This window comes from Trachemys scripta, chromosome 13 (assembly GCF_013100865.1).
Source record: "Trachemys scripta elegans isolate TJP31775 chromosome 13, CAS_Tse_1.0, whole genome shotgun sequence".
NCBI lineage: Eukaryota > Metazoa > Chordata > Testudines > Emydidae > Trachemys > Trachemys scripta.
In genome coordinates this window covers 33,293,094-33,310,954 of record NC_048310.1, presented here as the reverse complement: position 1 = coordinate 33,310,954, position 17,861 = coordinate 33,293,094, and the positions used below count along the sequence as shown (strand labels likewise).

General features: G+C 46.0%; 3 protein-coding genes across 3 annotated transcripts in view; all 3 read left to right on the top strand.

Annotated features, from left to right (window-relative positions):
• Positions 1 to 2,220: 2,220 nt before the first annotated feature.
• LOC117886609 (ferritin heavy chain A-like) lies at positions 2,221 to 4,914 on the top strand. The gene is made up of 4 exons (XM_034788591.1): positions 2,221 to 2,322; positions 2,695 to 2,841; positions 3,424 to 3,549; positions 4,759 to 4,914. The coding sequence occupies exons 1-4, from the start codon at positions 2,221 to 2,223 to the stop codon at positions 4,912 to 4,914; spliced, it is 531 nt and encodes a 176-aa protein (XP_034644482.1).
• A 5,060-nt stretch (positions 4,915 to 9,974) lies between these two features.
• On the top strand, positions 9,975 to 12,672 carry LOC117886612 (ferritin heavy chain A-like). Its single transcript, XM_034788595.1, has 4 exons — positions 9,975 to 10,076; positions 10,569 to 10,715; positions 11,918 to 12,043; positions 12,517 to 12,672. The coding sequence occupies exons 1-4, from the start codon at positions 9,975 to 9,977 to the stop codon at positions 12,670 to 12,672; spliced, it is 531 nt and encodes a 176-aa protein (XP_034644486.1).
• A 3,260-nt stretch (positions 12,673 to 15,932) lies between these two features.
• Positions 15,933 to 17,861, top strand: part of LOC117886611 (ferritin heavy chain A-like) — a 3,468-nt gene continuing 1,539 nt past the window's right edge. The window contains exons 1-3 of the mRNA XM_034788594.1: positions 15,933 to 16,037; positions 16,704 to 16,850; positions 17,297 to 17,422. Of these exons, the coding sequence (XP_034644485.1) occupies positions 15,936 to 16,037; positions 16,704 to 16,850; positions 17,297 to 17,422 (375 nt within the window). The 5' untranslated portion in view covers positions 15,933 to 15,935. The remainder of the gene's footprint in view (positions 16,038 to 16,703; positions 16,851 to 17,296; positions 17,423 to 17,861) is intronic.

The window sequence follows — 17,861 nt, the reverse complement described above, 5'->3', positions numbered from 1 at the left end:
TAGGCAACAGAGGAAGGATGGTTTATGTGTGTCTGGCATTTGAATAGAACTCAAAAGTTCTGGGTTAATTCCCAGATTTGCCACAGATTTCCATGTGTGAGGGTGTTTAAGATTAAGCACCCAAGTAGTTCTACTGACATCATTGTGTTTGCAGAATGAGGGCCTTAGCACATAAATTCTGAAGACATGGGGCTGGTCTTTCATTTTTCTGTAAGGTAACATGCATTCCTATGGCTGTGGATAAATAAATGCTGCTGTTTCTTGGCCTTGTCACTCAGGCACATAACCATCCATTCTCTCTTTGTTGCTGGACACAGACTTCATTTGCTGTAAGATGCATCACATAAGCATAAATTACTGGTATTTGGTAGTGAATTCAGGGACTAGTAAGAACCGTACCGGCCCTGCAACAGACATAAGCCATTATTTATTAATAAAACCTAAATGGTATTATGTATCCACTGGTTTCATGACTAAATCCTTGTTTTATCTCCTCTAACAATGAACTGAGTGACCCTAAAGATAGATGTTAGGAAATCACAATGGATTTATTACAGCCAGAGTTTGTCTACACCCGTCAATACAGAACAGAGAGGCTAATACCCTTATCTTTAATTTTCTATGCAAGAAGGCTCCAGAGGGTCTGCTCTCACTTTAATTTCCTATTCTCTTCTATGCAGGAGTGTTCTGGTTCCAGTAACACTCAGGTCCTGAAATGGGAACATAGAGATTATTTCAGTGCCCCAAAAGACCCAGCTCTATCTGTATGTTTTTTCTCTCACCCACACACTTGATTGTAAACTCCATATTTCATTGTTTCAACGGTCCCCATTTTATTACTTGCAGCAGTGGCATGGGGGGTAAGGCACATCTATTTCCTCATCCCCAGTTACTTTTCCTGCTTCCCAGTCATTCAACCACTGAGAGATATTTCCTCCCACTTCCTAGAGATGAAATGAGTAGGGCATGAGAAGTCACAGTACTGCTTCTGAAAACAAGACCTTGACCAGACAAGTAACAGGATGTCCCTGTGCTGGAACAGACCACATCCAATACTGGAAAACTGGAAGAGAAAATAGATCTCTGAACTGTGGTTCCGGAAAGTCAGTAAGGTCTAGATAACTGCTGTTCTGCTCGTCAGGCAGGAGTGAGATAGCTGAGGAAGAGATTTCAGATCTTCTTTTATATCTGTACACTTCATTTCTTTTGTATCAATACCAATATCTGCTTAAGACAGGGAACAAGGAGGATGAGGTGCAGCCATTTCTGAACCAATAAATACACTTTAAATAGGCCTTTTTAGTTTGTCAGAGGAATTGGAGAGACTTGAATTTCTTTCTTGCAGAAGATCAATCACAGGCATTTCCACCTCTAATCCTGCTATAGAGCTGATTCAATATAGTTTGAGTTGTCAGCCCTACATACCACATATCCACCAGGGAAACCACAAGTAAAAACTTACATTGGGCAGGCTAGGCTGCTCTACTTCTGTCCCTGTCCTGCTGTCTGCTAAACAGTGTGGACCATGTCCTGCCATTACCCTGGTGTTCCTGTCTTTCTCAGTGTTGTGTCTCCTCTACCCACTCCACTGCGATCAAATAGATCTACATGTCCATGCTCCAGTGTCTACAATGATATGCTTTGGGATACAGAAGAATGCTGAGAGATGGGACTCCAAGGCAGCATAACAATCACAGGTATCATGCAAAGCTTCTGGCATTCAAAACTGACAATCAAAAGCAGAATTCATAGAAATCATTAAGCCATGTGCACTGTAGGCACATAGCCGCAGATTCCCCATTCCAGCTGCTTCTCTTCAGAGCAGGGGCTTGTGGGGAAATCACACTTGTTTGCTGCTTTCCCCACAGTAGCTCAAATCTCTTGGTCAATACAAACAAAAACACCAGGGAGGGTGGCATCTGACCATGCTAGTGGAGGAAAACATCCACAAAGCTCAGCAACTCTAACTTGTTTCAGAGCAGCAGATGCCCAGTTGCTGAGTCATGCTATGGCAATACATTGCTGATTGGTTCCTTGAAATGGAAGGGATTTCCATTGGATGGCAGAAGCTACCCATCACACCCACACCATGCTCCAGACAGTATTAAAACCAGCTGTGAGGAAAACACTTTCCAGGTCTTCTCTGGGGTGGGTTGTTTCAGCAGTGTGTGGATAGAGTTTGGTGAGTGCTCACTATCCTTTCTTCTGTGAAGTGCTGTAATGGAGTCTCAGGTGCGCCAGAACTTCCACCGGGAGTGTGAGGCTGCTATCAACTGTGTTGTGAATTTGGAGCTGCGTGCTAGCTATGTCTTCATGTCTATGGTGAGTCAGAGGTGTTCTTAGGATCTTATTTTCTACTTCAGCTATTACTCTAAATATTACAACAAACTCCTGTAAAACTTTTTTGAGGTAGCTAAGGCTTCTTTGTAATAGGAAGAATTATGAATGCTTACTCAAAGATTGTAGTAGCTCATCTGGGTAAATGCTTTTGCAGAGATGGAGTTGTACAAGAGCATTAAGGAACTGTGAGATTGCTTCAGAGGTGGGATTAAAACTCTGTTAACCCTGTAGTACTGCTATTGGATTACACCTATATGTGGCATTTAAGGCCTGTATGGACTGAGTTCTGCACTAGCAAAGATCTTTGACACACCCAGCCAGGCATTGAGATATTAATCTTGTACTTCTTCCCAGTCTTGCTACTTTGACCGTGATGATGTGGCCCTGAGGCACATGGCCCAGTTCCTGATGGAGCAGTCCCATGAGCACAAGGAGCATGCAGAGAAGTTTCTGCAATACCAGAACAAGCGAGGGGGACGCAGTGTCCTGCAGGACATAGAGGTGAGGGGATGGGGAACACAGTCATTTCAGTGTAGCATCTGATCCATAAGATGCTCTGGGGAGGGACTACTGGAATCAAAGCTGATGTATTGTAGGGAAAGGGTTCAATTTCTGCTTGGCATCATACATTTCTGCTTTGTGTAACAACTTCCCATATATGGACACACACTATCAAGTCAGCTAGGTGATGGGCTCTACCTGCTTACTATGGACAGGAGACTAGAATGCATGTGAACCCTTTTCTATCTAAACATAGGCATGAGAGGCATAGTGAGGGAATAAGCTTGGAGAGCTGTTGCTTAGTACTAACCTGTCCTGGTGGGCTAGATCAATTAGCTGTAATGTCTTGAAATCACATAAAATGTGTCTCTTCCAGAATTGCAGTATTGGTGTTGGTAGAGACTTCTAGTAGTAAAGGGACTAATGACCTACATTGCAAAGGGGCTGCTGACTAATTGGCCATAACCATATTGGAGAACAGAGGTGAAGAGCAGCAGGACAGATTCCCCACTGGGGCCTAGACATTAACAGAGCTAGAGCAGGTATGGGTCGTGACTAACATTCTTTGTGGCTATTTCACAGAAGCCAGAGCGGGATGAGTGGGGAAACAGCCTGGAGGTCTTGCAGCATGCTCTGCAGCTGGAGAAGACCTTGAACCAGGCCCTGCTGGACCTGCATAAAGTGGCTACAGAGCAGAATGATCCTCATGTGAGTATAAGTTGGCAGGAGGAATGGAGGTTGTAGTCAGCAAAGTTCAGAATGGGAGTTAATGGAAACTCAGATTTAAAATTCCTGTTTTGGAAAAAACAGGGTGTTGGTAAAAGGACACTTCCCCCTTATCTTTTCAGCTTCTGAACCACTTTATTTCAAACATTTTGTCTTCTCTCCCTTTCTGGCCACACAGTGTGACAGAATGAAGTGTTTAAGTTCCCCAGTTTTCTTCCTTCACTTTCCACGCCAACTTCTAAAATGGCTTCCGTCTTTACAGCAGCCATTTTTCCTCTCTCCTTGGAGACCATAGAGGGGCACTAATTGGGGTGGGAATTAATATGGGGTTATACCTGTAGCAGATGGGGGGGCTAAAGCCACCCTTTCAAAGTGAGGGCCTAGTTCATGCACCTCTATGTAGCAGTGTTTTCCTCCCTGCTTTACATCAGAGTCCTGAAAGAAGTCCCTTCTGAATTCAGCAGCCAAATATCAATGGCCACAATTCTCATGGATAGGCTTTAGCTACTGCAAATGTGCTCTCACGGTCACAGTTGTGCCTCATTAGAGTGAAGGGGGCCCAAGGAATTCCTGGACCTAGCAGAACAGGAATAACAGAAGGGGAGCCCTCCTGAAAACAAATGGCTAGCTAAATGGAGAGCCCTAAACTGAGGGGGCAAACATGTAAAATTCAATGCTGTAGAAAACCAGCAGAAAGGTGAATGTAGAGAACTAAAATGAGAGGTAGCAAAACATCTATTTAGAAATAGTATGTCTGTCTGTCTCTACCCATGTCCTTTACAGTGATCTTAACCTACTGCTGTGCAATAAATGAGTGGCATCCACTCTGGGATATTTCTTGCCTACACTGTACAGAATGTTCCTGGTTGAATTCAAAGACTATCACCAGGATGAAATCTTCTCTAATACTTCTCCATTGTATGCATTGTTTAATGATGACTTGGGGTGGATGTAGGGGATCTGATTCCATGTAAACTGCCATTGAGGTTATACTATCTTATGCTTAAAATTTAAGGAAGAGCAACCTTTCTTCCTAGTTCCAGGATCTTCCAGTTCACTCATTCTACCTGCTTCTACATAACATGTACAGTTAGTTTCCCATCTTAACTTACTAACTGTCAAGTAGTCAGCCCTCTCTCTACTAAGCACATAGGAGCTAGAATAAGTCTTCCTGATTTCTTCTTTCTGCAGCTTTGTGACTTCCTGGAGTCTGACTACTTGGAGGAGCAGGTGAAGGCCATCAAGCAGCTGGGAGACCACCTCACCAACCTGAAGCGCCTGGGAGTACCCCAGAATGGCATGGGAGAGTACCTGTTTGACAAGCTCACCCTGGGGGAGAGCAGCTGAAGTCTGCACTGACAGCTGCAATGTCCAATTGAATATATGAGCCTTTCCATTCCCAAATCAAAAGATGTATAGAGTAATTAAGTGCTGACAATAAAACTTCCTCATCTAGAATCTGTGTGGTATGATTTCAGTGTATGCAATGGGATTTTGGACCACTTGGTGATCACTTGTCCTGGAACAAACCAGAAGAAAAGATAGCCAGTTCAGTCTACTAGATGAATCCTATTTTGGATGCTAAGACAAGGAATTGGGTAGAGGCAACATACAGTGATTCCTATGGTCTGTGCACCAGGGAGGGGAAGCCTTTCCTCTGCTAGCAACACATTTCAAACCTTCTACCTGAAACTCCACTTCAGAGGGCCCAAATCTAGACTTCTAAAGGCAATAGTGGTCTGCACCTTTGTGTCTAAGGCTCTATCCTTATTCCTGCCTCTTCCCCTCCCCTGGCTCATGTGACAACCTCTCTTCCAAATAACTTCTTAATTATGCTGAGAGAGGGGCTGACAAATTAGTTATCCTCTAACCACTTAGCCCTCCACCCAGAATTAATTACAGGGGACTCTCCTGTCTGTATCTCCAGTTGCTGAACTACTTCATCTCTTCCTGCAACTAGGGCTGGAGTATGTGGAGGCATTTGAACAAAATCAGTAGTGGGTGACCTCAATATGTATTTCCTGCACTTAAGCATCTTCAAATCCACAAGAAGGAAAAACGGGATAGTGATTGTTTCTGCACAGGGATAGTGGAAAAGGTGACCCAGTGTCTCCTATTATAGCAGAGAAGAAAATTGTGGGGTCCATAAGTGACTTGCATGGTTATCTGACAGGAGAGGGCTACAATACTAGCTTAAGCTACTGTGGCAGGCAAATCATCACCTGATGATGACCATGGCTAATATATAGAAACATCACCCATTTGTTCCTGGAAAATATCTTAATTCCTCCTCCTAAGCTGTCATGTCTCTCTCTAGCAATTGGCAGATTCTACAATAGGAAAGAGGTCGAGGGGAAATACACATGCCTGGAGTAACATCATTGGGGTTGTGGTACTGCAGATCAGTCAATGGGATCTGTACACAACTATCATTCTGGAGCTATGCTAGTTTACAGTGGCTGAGGTTCTGACCCCAAGTAGCTCCTGCAACTTCTTCACACTTGGTAGTGGAAACTTAATCTCTGCCAAGAATCGGTTAAGCTCCTCTTGTAAAAGTAATCACTGGAGCTGCCCAGGAAAGGGCATTTCCATCCTGTGTGGAATTTTGGGTTTTTGAAAACCACCATTTCTAGCAAAAGGAATGGGTCCTTTCTCCTTGGACACCAGGGCCTGGGGAAGGAGGAGTGTGGGGGTGAGGAGCAGGCTGTGGGTCACTGTATCTTCAGTGAATGGTGGAGTTGATGCAGACTAAATGTTTAGTGTCTTGCTCAACAGTGACTAGACACCAAAGTGGGATGAGTGGGGGGAACAACCTGGAGGCCCTGTAGTGAACCGGAAGCTGGAGAAGATTCTGAACCAGGTCCAGCTCTACCTACACAAGCTGGCTATAGAGAAGAATGGCCCTCGTGTGAGTATGGTGATAGGGAAATGCAGGGCAGCTTTGAAGAGAACGGTGGGAGTTAGAGTGCACTCTTATGCTCTGTCTCAGGAAAACTCTCCTGTACAGAAACAAGGGTAGAAGAAAGGTCTGGAGATATAGCTCTCCTAAAAAGAACTCCTTCCTCTGGGGATGGGTGAAGGATTTTCTTGTGTAGGAGAGAATGTAAAGCAACTTAGGATGTGTTTTCTTGTCTTCTACAGTCCACTGGGGGCTTTCCTGCCCTCTTCTTCTGTAGCTGAGAATCAGTTTGGTCTTGCCTTATGCTATTTTGGCTAAACAACTTCCCTCCAGCTGCTTTGCTGCAGCAGAATCATCTCTGGTGTCCAGAGGGGGAATGGGAGATGAGGAACTAAGATGGTGACATGCTTAGGAATAAGCCCCTTCTACTGCACTTGTGTCAGACTTCTTTGGGCATGCAGACAAGTGGCTTACTATCTCCTTGCCTTGGTGAACAACCTTCAAACTAGAGAATGTTGTTCTCAGCTGTGGTTGTGAGAAGGGATGTTCGCTAACCATACTAGTTAGATCAAACATACAAGTGCCAACATGCAACAGTCTGAGGGTTTTCCTTGGAGGACAGAGGGGCAAAGATCCCATAACTCAACATGACACCATAACCTTACAGTAGTGAGCTATGTGTACTGAAATGCAAAGGTGCTATCCTAGATGGAACAAATCCATCTTTTAATCTTTCTTCCCTTTTCTAGCTGCAGCTGTGTGACTACCTGGAGAAGCAGGTGAAGGCCATCAAGCAGCTGGGAGCCCACCTCACCAACCTGAAATGCCTGGGAGTGCCCCAGAATGGCATGGGAGAGTACCTGTTTGACAAGCTCACCCTGGGGGAGAGCAGCTGAACAATGCACATGGGAGGCTCTCCTCCAGTATAGTAAAGCTGGATCAATGGCCATCCAAGTGCTGAGAATAAAATGTATTAACCTGTTGAAATCTCTAAGGTGTCTTTCTTTCTGGGGGTGGGGGATGGGAATCACAGGAAGCATGACAGAGAGTGAGGAGGGCTGCTATTGGAAAGGCTTAGCCTAGATATACATCCCATGTGTGCTCTCCTGGGGGAGGGCCTGGCAGTTGTATTACCCCTAATGTAATTTCTTTCTGGGTATTGTAGGAAATGGACCAACTACACTTACTCACACTAAGTGTGATATCCTTTCTGCCAGGTCTAGGGCTGAAGGCTCTATAATGTCACTTTGTGGATTGAAGGACAAAACTTCTATCCAGTCCCAGATTCAGTTGTGTAGAAGCTGGGGTAAGAGGAGTGCACAAATAAGTAGTATTGCTATCTGACACAGGGAGGAAGTGTGTGTGTGGGGTAAACAAAGAGCTGGCTTAGAGAAGTGACTGGAGATAGTGAACCCCCTGAAGATGGACCTTGGTTTGCAATTCTTATTGCTCAGCTTCCACTTGAAAGGGAAAATCTGGTGATGTAACTAGAGGGAGTCACAGAACAATGAAGGGATATGTATGAATGCCCTGATTTCAGAACCATTGTGAAGCCACTTTCTGCTCAATTCTGTACCCTCAACACCAGTGCCTTCTAGGACATCAGATGGTGCTAACCAATCGCACCACTTTGGCTTTTTCTGGAACTGGCATGATCCTCCCTAGCAATATAGCCACTAGCACAGAGGTTGCTGATTTTTGTGATGCTGTGTGAAAAAAAAAACAAGTGACTAAGTACGGCTTCTGGAAAAATGTTCAATACACTCAGGCACTGAACCGGGCTGGAGGGGGGAAATGAGGGTCAAAAGATAAGCACTCTGTCCTCATCAAACTATTTTATGCAACTTTTTTTTAGTTTACATTCAAACTAAAGCTTACTAGAGAAGTGAAAAGGATAAAACTGAAACAATGTGTTTTGAACCTTCAGAATGGATTGTTTCAATAATGTCCCATTCAAATATTAAGGAAATTGATATCTTCCCAATTGCTATCTCTTGCTTTTGTCCAATCAGGATTTTCTAACTGAAAAATTGAGTTACAAGAGGTGGGACCTTCTCTAGTTCTAAAGCTAGATTGCTGGGGAAGGAGTAATAGTGCTTTCTGTCTACGTGTGTGTGTAGGCATCAGCAGGGCTGCCGAGAGTGGGTTTGGGCCCCGGTGAAAAAATTTTTTGGGGCCCCCCAGCAAGGGCGGACCGGCTAAACAGGGCCGACGAGGGGAGGGGGGAAGCTAGGGAAGCCAGGCCCTGGGCCCCCTTCTGGACCACCGGACCCCGGTAATTTGTACCGGCTTCCCCCCCTCTCGTTGGCCTTGGGCATCACGACCATATCAGCCTTGGTTTCTTAGCATTCAGAAGTGGAGGGGAGCTGACCACTGCGGGAGAGGCATCTCTTGCTGCATCCCTACCTCCTATGTCTGACCTGTCGGATGTGGCAACAGTCCTGCGCTGCCAAACCATGCCTCCAGCAGCTAAAATGAATGCTCCGAAGGAAAAATTAATCATATTTTCTGTCAGTCTTGTTGCCTCTGCTCTTAAGGTTCCTTGCTGAATTTGCTTTGGGACACTTCCTAGCAGACCCCATAGAGATTTCAGTCCTCTGTGTTGTGACTGTAGGGGCAAAGAAACTCTGGCAGCCCCGTTGGTGATAACTTGGGCACCAGTTTGCACTGGCCAGCAGGCCTGTGTTTTTGTAGAGAAAGAGGTTTTCTGTTGGCGGGGCTCCATAGTTCAATCTGAAACTGTTCCCTCTCCCAGGGAGATAGAGAGGATGAATTGCACCTTTTTTAGCACCAGGTAAAAATAGCTGTGGTTTTGCAAAAGTCTGGGGAGCTGGGCAAGATGGCTGTGAGGGGGATATTTGTGTTGCCAAAACACCGGAATGTAAGTCACTAATGCATGTTTCGGCAGAATAAGATATTCAAAAGCACTTAAGTGCCATTTTGGAAAGTGATTTAGGAGCTCATGTCCCAGTGCTTTTCAGTGAAACTCACTTTTGAGTGCCTCAGTCACTCTTGGAAGTGGGACTTGGGTGCTTTTGAAAACTGATCCCATAGTGTCTAAGTAAACAGCATGATAGTAAAACTATTAGTTTCCTACATGGTTCTAAACATACAGCTAGTTACCCAAGGTTAGGACATGCTAAGGAACTGAGCAAATAAAGCTATCAGCTAAGTGGCTTGTTCAAGGAGAGTCCATAGCCCCCACCCGCCTCCTACTGTGGCTCTAATGACAACAGGGGATGTCATCTTGATGAGCCAGCCTCTCAGCTGTGAACATTCTCTACAGTCCCACTCACAATGCTGACTGGTGCCTTGCTGAGGAAGGGAATTTCCATTGGTCAGCATCAGCTGCCCATCACAAGCATTCCCTACTCTGAACAGTATTAATGCCACCTGTCTTCAAGTGCAAGTTCTGCTTGCCTTTGAGGGTGTGTTTCTGTGGTGGCAGAGCTTAGAAGCTTTCTCATTTTTTCCTGTGCTGTTATCACTATATTTTCTAGGTCTTGAGATGGAGTCTCAGGTGCGTCAGAACTTCCATGCTGAGTGTGAGGCTGCTGTGAACCGCCTGGTGAACCTAGACCTCTATGCTAGCTATGTCTATCTGTCTATGGTGAGTCTGTTGGTGCGGTGTGGTGTGGTGGTTTTCCCCCCCTCCCAATTTATTTCTAGCTACTGAGAGTGAAAATATGGAACAAATATGGTGTGTGACCTTGCAGGTTAAATCTGGGTGCTAGTGAGGAAATGGGCAGACTATGAAGTATTTTGGTGGTGTGCTGTGACAAACACAGTTGCAGTTGTAATGGGCAGGTGTTGTTGTAGTGAGGGGAAGTTCTTGAAGGGGAATGTCTTGGAATGTGACCCTGGGGAAGGGAAGGGAAGGGGGGGGAGACTGATTGCACGAAGAGTAATCTCGGGAAGCTTAGACTTCCCTTGTATTGTAGTTAGAGATACTTGCATTGTACCTGGCTAAAGGCAAAGGATGAAGGAGACAAGATGGCTTGTGCCCATATATGGGGGCTTGGTATGTCAATTTTTTTTTTTTATATTGACCTGTAGTAAACACCTGATGCATTGCCTTTGCTCTTCTCTTCTGTCTCTCTAGTCCTACTACTTTGAGCGGGATGATGTGGCCCTGAGGCACATGGCCCAGTTCCTGAAGGTACAGTCTCATGAGCAGAAGGAGCATGCAGAGAAGTTCCTGACCTATCAGAACAAGAGAGGGGGAAGCATTGTCTTGCAGGATATCAAGGTGACCACTAAGGGTGCTTGTTGTTCAGTCTTGCTTTATAGTCTCTACATCTTGTCAGTCTGTCTGGAATGGCTAATGGCTGGGCATGCTGCCTCAGGTCAGACACCCCAACTGGTGGTGTGATCTAGAAGTAGATTTCAGCAGCCCAGTACTAAATGTGACTTCCCAGACACTACAGTAGCCTATAATGGAGTCACAGACCATCCAAGTGGATGCTCCAGTTTATCTTGCCATCTAGGCAAGCTGGACTGGTGAATGGTCACTTACAGCAATTATCTCAAAACATCCAGTCCTAAGAAACCCATCACTCACTTGGGTTGACTTGTACCCTAGATCTCACACCAGACAATACTAGTAGCCAAGTCTATAGTAAAGTTTTTCTAACTTCTTTTCTTGGTTAATCTGCTTTAACCTCTCAACATTTACAGGTGAGTCCCAGTCTAGAATTCCTAATAGTAACCTCTGTTGCCATTAGCCAGTTTCCCAAATGTCTCTCAGGGCTACTTAGAATAATTCTGGGGATCTCAGTCCTCTCATTCAGTTATTCTGCTGTTGACTCCAAATGACCCAGAGATGAAGGTGTGTGGGGGTTCTCCCCCTTGTGTCCATACCTGTTGCTGCTAGGGGAAAACCAGCTGACAGCATCATTACCACCACATGGGCTCTTTGCATGCCACTCTCTGCCAGGTAATTAGTCACTGATCATCCCACACAATGATCACAAGGGTTAGTACTTGCCTGTGAAAGCTCTTCATTTGCATTCCACAAGGATTCTTTCTCGTTGGATGGGTTTTTTAGTTACAGGGGTGTATCCACGTGAACGTTTGCTATTCATCTAACATACAGATAAGTGAGAACAAGGCAGATAATGTAATGTTAGTTTTCATGAAGTTTACATTATTAACAATGACTTTGATCTATACAAATGCCCAAATGAACTGGCCTGATTTCCAGCAGTGAGTCTGAGGTCTCTGCTGACAAGGCTTTTGTTAGAGTTGGCACTTGGCTTACTGGCATCCCAGATCTCAAATGCTTATTACTACTGTCTATTAGACAAGGGTAGTGGAATTTTTTTCCAGCCCCCACTTCACCTCTTAAACTAAGGAAGCCTATTTTCTTCTCCATGGAGAGTAGACCCTATTCCCTACCTGCAATGGGAGTCAACATGTGAGTGTCTCATGGCTTTGTTTGGGTTTGTATAGAAGCCCGAGCAGGATGAGTGGGGAAACAGCCTGGAGGCCCTGCAATGTGCCCTGCAGCTGGAGAAGACTCTGAACCAGGCCCTGCTGGACCTGCACAAGCTGGCTACAGAGAAGAATGACCCCCATGTGAGTATGGCAGACAAATACAAAATCATTGGAGTAGATGTTTGGAAGTACTTGTTCCTCTGGGGAAGTCTGGCTCTTGAAGCCTAGAGACTCCCCTTCCTCTCCCTTTTTCTGGGGTGGGGGAGATGAAGTGTTCAGTTTTCTAATCTGCCCAGAGATGCTCTTCTCTAGCAGAGAGCCCTCTGTGCTGGGGGGGATCTATAGGTTAGATTGCTGGCAATGATGCTTGCCATCCTTTGACTACAGAGCTTCCTTGCTTAGAGGGTGTGAGAAGCAATATTAACAACTGGAGTTGTCCACATAGCGCTGAAAAGTAGTGTTTCACACCCTTCTGAGATGTGCTGGGGAGAGGTGGCTGATTTCCCCCTAGCTCACTGAGACTCTTACTTGAATCTAAAATTCTGCACTTCAACATAATGGAGTATAGTTGAACTGGAATGAATATTCCTCTTCCTTCCCTTGCTTGGCTGCAGCTATGTGACTTCCTGGAGTCTGAATACCTGGAGGAGCAGGTGAAGGCCATCAAGCAGCTGGGAGACCACCTCACCAACCTGAAGCGCCTGGGAGTGCCCCAGAATGGCGTGGGAGAGTACCTGTTTGACAAGCTCACCCTGGGGGAGAGCAGCTGAACTACACACTACCAGCTGAGTGCCATGCAGATCTCTAGGTCTTCATAGACTAGGTGTAGCAACCTAGGGCCAGGTGCTGACAATAAAATGTTCTATGCATCCACTATCCTGTGTCTTTGATTTGGTCAAGATGACTATTCCTCTTCTGCATGATCTGTGCAGATGGGATGACTATTATGTTGGGGCATGGCAGTAGGGTCCTACTCACCACTTCTTCTGATGGCGACAACAACCTACCCTAAAGATAGCACTACCCCAGTAGCTTTTCTTAGCTGGGATGGGGGGCAGGGAAACCCACTTAAAATCTCCGCTTTGCCTGAGTCAGAGCTGGGCCTCAACTGTGACTTCTCCCACCTCAGCTGCCTGTAGTAACAGACTAACCCCAGTGTAGTCTCCTTTGATGGATCAGAATAGGAGAAATCTCTCTTCTTGAAGCTGGTACTACCCTGGACTTTGTGGTCTAAAACCACTGTGACAAGGCCTCCTGCTGGTTGTGTAGCACCACTGCACTCTTCTCCCACTACATCCCCTCCATCCTTTACTAGATCTCTGAAGTAACCTCAGCCTCTACAAAGGGACCTGCTTAATGACTCATTTTTCCCCCCATGAAGGGTCAGCTAGGTGCCACAGCTCTTTAGCAAGAAGTTCACCTCCCTCTGACTCACATCTCCTCAGCTACTCCAACTGTCCGTCTCCTCCTGCAGCTTCTGTTAGAAGCACACAGCTGGGCTCAAATGAAATTCAGATTGGGGAGGTGGTGGTTACCTCAAGCTGTGTGCCAACTGAAGAGTAGCTTCCAACTGTAGTACTGCCCTGTGGCACTAAGAGGTTATTCAGAGAGCCCAGGTGAAGGACACTGCATGGCTGTTTATTCTGTCTCAGGGAGCCACCCACTGACAACCTTGACTCCCCCAGGAGTCAAGAAAGCAGGAAACATTCCTACCATCCCCCCCAGTGTTAGAAAATGTTGGAAACCTGCCCTATGGGGGGAGTAGGGGTAAACAACTGTAGAGTTAGTGTAACCAATGCTCAATGAGGGTCAGCTTAGAGCAGCAGTGAGCCATGTTATTAACCAAACAACTATGGGAGCCTGCTGTGGGCTCAGTCAAGTTAGGGTGACTTACTTCCATATTACTAAAGAGGGGGAGTCTGGTTTACTTATTTACTCTTGTTTGGATATGCCTTATGTCCCACAACTGTGCCTATTTATCTCTTGCTGTAACTGCCTGATCCTGTTCTAGTGGCAAGAGGGGGGTGGGGGAAACAAGAAGCAACTACAGGACCCCATGGGGCACAGGCAATGGGAATTCTTACCGGTAAACAAAGAGCCAGGTATGCAGCAGATGTAATTCAATGCAGCTCTGCTAAAGTTCAGTCCCAAGATAGTTAGGTTTGCACTTTTAATTTTATTCTGGGAGAAGAGAAAATATTAGGCCATTGTTTGATTTGTCCTATTTAGTAGTGCAAGAGCATTAATCTTTAGATAGCCCCATTCACACAGCAAAACCCCGAAGGTCTTCCCCAAGCTATGAAGAAGTGCTAAGCTGCCACTAACATGCTGCTTACCAGTGGGTGAAAGCCAATAGTTGCCCACCAGCAGCACTAACTGTCAGTTTTGAAGACAGGCTGGAGGCTGTATTATTGTGCCAATGGAAAAAGTAGGGAGAATGTGAGAGGCATGGCATGTAATGACCCAAGCTGAACACAGCCCTGCTCTTCTAAGAAGGACTTTTTCCTCTGTCATTACTTCTGCAGAGAAGTGCCCCTAGTACCAAGGATAATGTCTCTCCTTACTGGCACCTCATGGACAACACTTGGATGGTTTCACTAGCTGTAGCAGGGGGGGGGGGGGGGGGGGGGCACAGCTTGTAATCCAATGACACTAAAAGGGACTAAACCAAAGGGAGGGTGGGGTGGAGGAGAAGCAAACTGCCCGAGGAGACATAAGGGGCAAACTAGCCAATCTTTTTTTTCTCAATTTGAGACAATTGCTCAAAAGAATTTCTTTATCAACTATTATTTGTATTCTGCAGCAGCCAGAGGCCAAAAGCCAGGACATTCTAGCTGTACCCAGCTCTTTTAGACAGAAGGGAGGTGCCTGAGGGACAGAGTTTGGTTAATATTTTCAATTGGTATCAATTTAAATAATAAGTCCTCAATAAAAGGCAGAAAAAGAATGCACTGCTGCCTTTTCTTGGACCCCTACATCTTTTTTTAATGACAGCAGGGGTGTTTGTCACAGAGGTACAGAAGCCAAAATTTCTCTTTCTTTCAGATACTAGATCATAGATGTGATCTCACCTGCTGCTTCTGTTCAGCCCCAAGAGCTGCCCATCTCACCCCCTGCAGATGTGCACACCATGACAATTCCTGGTGGGACCTCGATCAGCAATCACTTTCCTAATTCTGGTGTCTGCAAAGGCAGTAGTGTGAAATATGTCCAGCCATCAACCTGCTGTTCCTGTACCAGCAACCTCTCTGTGTCATATGTTCACCACTCTCCCTGTGACACCCCCATGTCCATACTACAGTGCTGGGCTACACTTGGGATCCAAAAGAGAAGTCTGACTACACAGAGAAGGGACTGTCAGGTGCATAACAGTCACATGTATCATGCCAAGCCTCTGACACCTAAGGGCAGAATTCAAAGGAAACATTGACTCGTGCACAATTAGGGTGACCAGACAGCAAGTGTGAAAAATCGAGATGGGTGTGGGGGGAAATAGGCACCTATATAAGAAAAAGCCCCAAATATCAAGACTGTCCCTATGGTCATCCTATGCACAATAGGCATCATTGCCCCAGACTCCTGATGCCACTTTCATCTCTTCAGAGCAGCTCTTGGTGGGGAAATCTCACGTATTGGCTGTTTTCTGCACATCACAGCCAATTCCTCAGTTATCAGACATAAAGGAACCATGGAGTGACCTCCCTGTAGTCCTCTTGGAGAATATCTACAATCCCCAGCTCCTTTAGCTGGGCTCAGAGCAAGAGAAGAAATGTCACTAAATGAACCTTGCCCTGGTGGAAATGCTGCTATAGCCACGCCCACAAGGTTAACTAGTCCCTTACTGGAGAAGGGAATTTCCATTGGCCAACAGCAACTGCCAATCATGCCTACAGCCTTTCTGACCATTATTAAGAGCAGCTGTGCTAAGGAGAGATAGTTTCTCTCTTTTGCTTGGGTGGAGGTTCTGTTTTCACAGAGTTTGGGGAGAACTGTGTGTCATTCTTATCTAGAAGCTTTTGTTGGATTGGCAAAGATGGAGTCTCAGGTGCGTCAGAACTTCCATCTGGACTGTGAGGCTGCTGTCAATCGCATGGTGAACTTGGAGTTGTATGCTAGCTATGTCTACCTCTCCATGGTGAGTGCTTCTGTTTCTCCTGCTGCTCTCTATTTGAAGATAATTGTGGCCTATGGTTGCAAATAGGTATTGCTGGAGTATTTTCTTGCTCAGGTGTGACTTCTGCACAACTTGGTTTTCTAGTCTGGAAAACACAGAGTGCTTTTGCTGAATGACCTACTCCTATTCTTTCAAGGCAATGAAATGCTGATGTAAGCTGCAGCCATATTTCAAAAGGAATTGTGCTCCTTTTTCTTTAGAGACTTCTAGTCTCTGGATGATGGTGGCTGCTGCTACAGAAATTCTCCCCTATACAGGGGAAAAAAAAACCACAAACACCTTTTGTATTTCTGAAGGTTCTACATGCATCTCCTCCAGGCAGTCTCTCCTTTGCAGTGGACTGAGCTGCAAACTGAATGCCAGATATGATGGTAACTGAATCAATGGCAAGGATCTCCACACAAAACAAATAGTGTAGTAGTGTGGGGGTCTGTCTAACGACAGATGTGGGAAGTTGCTCTTCCTACAGGCTGGTGGTAGTGGGCTTCTCCCAGAGTTGCTCTAATCTTAGGGGATATGTGTGTATTGAACTACTGTAATTCCATGGCTCTGAATTGCCTGCTATTGGGTCTGTTGTAGCCATATTAAAAATATTGTCTTCACTAATGGGTTTGTCCTTCTCCCTAGTCTTGCTACTTTGACCGTGACGATGTGGCCCTGAGGCATATGGCCCAGTTCCTGAAGGAGCAGTCACATGAGGAGAGGGAGCATGCAGAGAAATTTCTGACCTACCAAAACAAGCGAGGGGGACGCATTGTCCTGCAGGACATCAGGGTGAGAAACTATATAAAATGGGGTTTCTGCCAAAAATTTCTCTCAAACTAATGAGCCCGGTGGGGGGGACAACTAGAGGCATCAGAGGCTGCAGTTTTCATTTTTAGATCATGTTAATTATCTATGTGCCAAGCCTTTTCCCCCCAAAGGTATAACACAGCTCCTAAATCATCTACTTAATACAGGTGCATGCAGTTCTACAGTCCTGGTATCCTGCTTGGTCCTTTACCTTTTTTGTATATTAACATGTTACTTAAAGCTCTAGTTCCCATTGAGTAGATCAAAAAGATGCTTCCTACAGAAATAGGTACTTCTCCTTCCCCATGCCCTGGTGTGCAAGGAAGAAGTGTCAGGGTGAGTAGGCAGTTGGTCACCATGTACCTTCAGTGAGTGGTGAAGTTGGTTCAGACTGACTGTTGCTTGTTTTCTTGGTCAATGCTGAACAGAAGCCTGAGCGGGATGAGTGGGGGAACAGCCTGGAGGCCCTGCAATGTGCCCTGCAGCTGGAGAAGGCTATAAACCAGGCTCTGCTGGACCTGCACAAGCTGGCTACAGAGAAGAATGACCCCCATGTGAGTATAAGGTAGTGGGAAGAAAGGGGATAAGTTGGCAACTGCATGTTCAGAAACTGCATGGAAAGAATATCTGGGGGGGGGGGGGATGGTTATGGGCCTACTGGCCAATCACTTTGTAAAAAGGAAGAAATATTCTGAGGCAATGGAGCTGTAGTGCAAATGTTAACAAACTGTGGTGTGTATAGACCACACGTCATCTGAGCTTGATGTTCATCCAGGGCTCGCTCCAGGCACCAGCCCACCAAGCATGTGCTTGGGGCAGCGCCTGGAGGGGGGCGGTGCGGTGGGGCCCTGGCCAGGCTCGCCGTCCTCCCCCAGCGCTCTGGCCGGTTGGGGAGGGCAGAGAGCCCCAGCCGGGCTCTCCGCCCTCCCCTGCCTCGCTGGGGGTGGGGAGGGGGGTGGCGGGTGGCTTTTTTTTGCCTACCTAGGCAAAAAA